We start from the raw sequence: 5,351 nt of genomic DNA, 5'->3' as shown, positions 1-5,351 counted from the left end.
GTACCATGGCACTCTAGTAGTCTGTCAGTGGGGGTTGCCTTAGTATTACAAATGCAAATGCTGCTACACATCATGGCAGCCTGGTTCACTGCAGATGGTTGCTTGCCTTTCATTGACCTTCTGCTTTGCTTAAACTGTGGTAGCCTACAGCAGTGCGGGCAGTACCATAATTTCAGTGTTGGCACCTCACTGAGAGATAAACATGCGATGTGAAACTTTCCGTAAGGGCATTCTACATTACTACAAGAAACCACATTTTCACTGTTTTGGCCTCTGCAAAAGCAAATACCATTGTCATTAGGAACACTTGTAAGCACATCACACCTCCTTGTAAACCATCTCCCCAGGATCTCTGGAAGAATGCAAATTCTCCAAAATGCTTCAAGTTTTGGTAAGACTGTGTTTGAGTGCTCCGGGTCAGGATAAATTCTCTCAATTACAAGGTGTGCATTTTTATCAGAGTCAATTGCACAGACAACAAAGTCATTAAACTTTCTCTCTGGCAGAGTAAACAACTGCTGCTGTACTTGGAAGTAATAATTGTGTTTTCTTTTCAACATAAAGGTACCATCTACTTTTTCCAAACAAGAGCTCTTCTCTTGAACATATTTGTCAAAGTCACCATCTTGGATACAAATGGGGCATTTTACTTCACCACATCCCAATCCACAACAATCACAAGAAGTTAGGAAATCAGGTGTGGCATGCAGGAATGGATATTGCTTGTTAATAAACAGTCCACATCTTAATACTTGAAAGTTAACATGTCTTTTCTCCATATGTGTTTTGTATGCCTTAATAGCATATTCTTCATATTTGCAGCCATGTCTAATTGCCTTGCTGTTCACTTTATACAGATGTGGGTAACAAACAGACTTTATTAGTGACTGTGAAGGTTGTGCTATATTGCTGTGATAGACAGCACCACTTACAGAGGCTCCGATTCTTCCTGCTCGATGTCTAAAGAATCCTGGGCCCTTCGCTTGTTCTCTTGTGTCCTGTTCAACTACTTTAATGTCCTCATCAGACAACATAATCTTGACACCTACACACTTCTGTAACAATTCTGGATAATCAAGTTCTAAATTGTTCAGGTCATAAAGATCTGATAGGACTGGCACATTCCGACTTTTAACAACAAACTGCTCAGCATATGGGTCCATTACACTAAGCACCACAGGTTTTATTTCACACAGATTAAGTGCAGCCAGAAATTTGTTCATTTCCTCTGTTGAAGCCAGCTGCGAAGGAATAACAGTTTGTGCGTGACAATTTGGTTGACTTTCGCGAGAAGCCGCTTTGTTTTGATCGAGGGAGTCAATTTTAATGTCAAGGTTTTCTTTGAGCTTTTTCGCAGAGGTAAAGTCAATATCCCTAACTCTCTCATAGGTTACCTCATTCACGTAAGTTGGCAGGAGCCATGAGCATTTCACTTCTGTGCATGCCATCTTTCCATTGATTCGTGCCCAGCATTCGATGTACATCATGGCGCTGGCGACATGCGAGCATGATTCGCCTAGCCCAGCTTTACAACCTGAACAGTGAGCAGAAATTATTGCACCTTCACTCTCAGTTATAATCCATACATTCACGAGTGGATCGTTCATCCGCTGCGAATGTCGCACTTTAGCTGCAACAACGTACTTCCCGGAAATGATCTTTCCACCTACCGAAGCCACAAACCCTGACACAACTTGATTATAAGCTTCTAGACTCCTATAATTGTTGAACTGGTCGTTCGTGTAGTAGCTTGTCTGAAGAACTAGGTAACCAAATAAATCGGACTGTTCGATTGGTGGCAAACATTCCGGATTGAACTCCTCATATGGGATAATGAAAGGGTCAATACCTACAACCGAAATTTTCTTTAGGTATCGCAGCTTTACATGGCTTTCCAAGGCCGTGGCATACTCTGAAAGCACAGGAATCTTGCTGCTAAACTTCTTTATTTCTTCTTCCTCAATTTTCGGGGATAAATCCATACTACATCCGCAAAACAGCTCAAAAAACGCGAGAACTACCCAGAAAAGGCTTACATTTCCATATAATTTCACACTTCGAGGGGCACAAATATGGCGAACGTCCATACTTGGAAAGTACTGTGACGTCACGTGAAAACCGCAAATTCTGCAAAGTAAGAATCAAGAGAAATGTGATCCAAGTCAAAGTCAAAGTCAGAGTACTTATCTGGACCCAATCGTGCAAGAACATTTGCCAAATCGGACGGTGGTTGACTTTGTAGACGTTGAACTGGCGGCAGTGCTGGGGAGACTAGCTCTTGTTTTGTAGAACAAAGGACAGGCTGGCGAATTAGACCAGTGTCCTCGCTGATTGCAGTTAAAGCAGATATCAGAAGGCTGGACGTGTCGGGCGGCACGAAAGGGCTGATGAAAATAAGAGCGGTGAGCAGAAAATGGAAAAGACGTAACAGCAGAAGTCGAAGATCCAGGGACTTGTACAGCCTGAAAATCTCGGGATTTAGCAGCATTTGAGAACCTTGAAACGAGATTTGCTGGAAGACTTCTGCTTAAACTTGGTAAACGCACGACGCTCAGCTGCCCGAAGTTTCTTCTCGTCTTCCGAATTTTCAGCGAGTTCGTCGGACTCATATTCTTCAACTGCAGCCCAGCCAGCGGGACTTTTATCAGCAAAGCGGATCAACTTAATGCGTTTCTTAAGGTCAGACTTGGCCTTTTGGAGATGTTCTTGAACAGCCAGCAGGTTTCCCTCGGACAGATTAGAGATAGCCAGATCAAGGCAGTCAAGGAGCTGTGTATTAAACTCAAACTGGATTCTGTTACCTTTAAATTGAAGTGAACTAGCTGCCTTAGAGTCTGTTTTCAATTTCTTTAGTTCTCGCCGAGTTTCCACCTCGCGTTCGTCCAAGGAGCGCTTGAAATCGCCAAATGTTTTCTGCAACTTCGAATCAAGAAGGGAAGAAATCAGCGAGATCGTCTCGGAATTAGAAAAGTCTATCTGTTGAGGTTGGAATGATGCAGTTTCCGGCTGTGGATTAGACATAGCACGAAAATAACTAAAACAAAATATCCGAAATGAACTGATCAAAAGCGGAGATGCCGTCGAAGTGACAACTCCTAACGGACAAACTCCTTAAATATTAACTACTTAGCATAAATGTGTAACCTGCATGCCAACGAAATCTACATACCAGCACAAAACTATCTTACAATAACAACGTGAAAAATTATATTGAATTTGATTCTCGAACCCAAAGGTGGTTGTGCTCCCAGCGTTTCACAAAGAAATGGCCCTTTACTCTTTTTTGTTCATGTTCCATCTGTCTAACTTCAGCATGCCATATTTCATCCTGGTCTCCTTTGACACTGACCATGTCACCTGCTTGAGGATAGACTGGAACAATAATTTTGGGAATACGGATGGTTTTCCTGCAGTGGTCAACAATTTCATATTTTCCATCAGGCTCTGCCCACAACATAATTGGCCTTACAAAATCACACAAACCAATACAAGTGCATGTCTCAAAAGGCTTCACATAGATAGTATCACTGAGTTGATGTCTCAATAGACAGCCATCATCATTCAAAATATGTTGATATGCATCACAAATGCAACTGGAGTGAAAACTTTGTCATGCTCCACCAGGTAAAAGTTTAGAATTTTGAGACATACTTCTTGGCCTCCCTGCAAGCCTATTATATCATCTCCAGTCCGATAAATAGTTCCTCCTGCACCTTCATTGTGTAGTGGCAAATAGACAATCCGGAATGAATAAGCCATCTCAGGATTTGGAATTTCATTGTCATAAGAATGAATTGCTCTTCCTTCATCCAGTTGCAAGCATGTAATTTTGTCTCTTCCAATGAGTACTCCATTGTTTGCTTGAATCAAATGTCCATCACATGCACATGCTTTAATGAGGTCCTGTGCCAATTCTACAGAAAGCCACCATCTACAAAAAAAAAGTTGATAATTAATGATGGAAATGAAGCCTGTATAATTTACAGAACTCAAACAAGGTATGCAACACATGCAAAGTTAAATTTCAGCTCTGGATTGTCACTACTGGCAATAAAAACGGAGTAAGCAAATGTACCAGGTTAAAGGTGGACAACGATGATACTTTACAGTTTCAAAATAGCCAGTGGGTCTGCAAGCTTTAGTATTGAAAGTCATTTTTCCTGGCAAAAACTGTCATGTTACCACAGTTATTGACCTGTACGGATAAGTATACGCTATTCCAAACTTTAAAATGGTACTAAATCTGAGGGATGGATCTCATGTATATACCCACCAGGAGTCCCCAACTACGTAAGACACGCTAAATTAATTCATATTCCCAATATTCTGTCATTCACATTCATTTACCTATATATATAGAACCTCTTCTTTGTTATATTTCCCTGACTCAAGATTTCAAGATTCAAGATCTATTTTTATTATGCACTATTTCAAAAAATAAACAATGGACATAACAATTAAATGAAAGAAGTAAACAGACTAATTATACAAGAGTGAGAAAGAGTGGAAAAGTGTGTATTGGCCATAGTAGCAAATGCTTTCGAGATGGCCACTACCACAGGAATTAAATAAAAGGAAAACAAATATATATACATACGTATATTATATGAAGAGAAGTGAACTGGCAAAGTAGATAGTACAGACAAAAATTACTTAGTAATAAATTAAGAAATTGACAAATTTACATAAATATACAATGTTATTTACATCAATGAGTTGCATTTAAGGAGTCTTACATTAAGTTCAAACACCCAAAAAATATAAATATAGATGATAATACTACTACTAATAATAATAATAATAATAATAATAATAATAATAATAATAATAATAATCAGGAAGGAAGGGAATATGCTTTCCAATTATCATTATTATATTTGGTTGTCAAGGAAGTAGCGCTTTTACTGTTTAATAAATGAAGGAAAAGGTAAAGTTTTCATATTATAAGGTATATTTTCCCAAATTCCAGAAGCTGTTGGTGTAAATCTTGAAAGCCCATAATTGGTTCTGGACACTGGTCTGTATAAGTTCTCTCTTGAGGCATATCTAGTGTTATAGCTATGAATTCTGGATGCAGGTATTATTAAATTATGAAGAACTCCTGCGGTGTTATCAGGGAAATGCTTGAGTTTATAGATAACGGATGCCATCCTAATATTGAATACATTGTCAAGAGTGTGAATTTCAAGTTGTTTGTAGTAAATTGAAGCAGTTTCTCCTTGGGAAGCAAAAAATATGGACTGAATACATTTGTTTTGTTTTCTTTTACAGTTTGAAGTCGAGTTTGGCTTGCAGTTCCCCAACTGATCAAACCATGAAATATAATGGTAGATGAGGTTATAATAGAGTTG

At 39.2% G+C, this 5,351-nt stretch overlaps 1 protein-coding gene and 1 pseudogene across 1 annotated transcript in view; both read right to left on the bottom strand.

Annotated features, from left to right (window-relative positions):
• The window catches only part of LOC137979369 (uncharacterized), a 2,994-nt gene extending 946 nt beyond the window's left edge, over positions 1–2,048 (bottom strand). Inside the window, exon 1 of the mRNA XM_068826608.1 lies at positions 1–2,048. This exon is cut by the window's left edge and continues 946 nt beyond it. Within this exon, the coding sequence (XP_068682709.1) occupies positions 1–1,982 (1,982 nt within the window). The 5' untranslated portion in view covers positions 1,983–2,048.
• Positions 2,049–2,271: 223 nt separating this feature from the next.
• LOC137980769 (uncharacterized) lies at positions 2,272–3,021 on the bottom strand (annotated as a pseudogene).
• Positions 3,022–5,351: the final 2,330 nt, after the last annotated feature.

Source organism: Montipora foliosa, chromosome 12 (genome assembly GCF_036669935.1).
Source record: "Montipora foliosa isolate CH-2021 chromosome 12, ASM3666993v2, whole genome shotgun sequence".
Classification (NCBI taxonomy): Eukaryota; Metazoa; Cnidaria; class Anthozoa; order Scleractinia; family Acroporidae; genus Montipora; species Montipora foliosa.
This window is presented reverse-complemented; position numbering and strand designations above follow the sequence as displayed.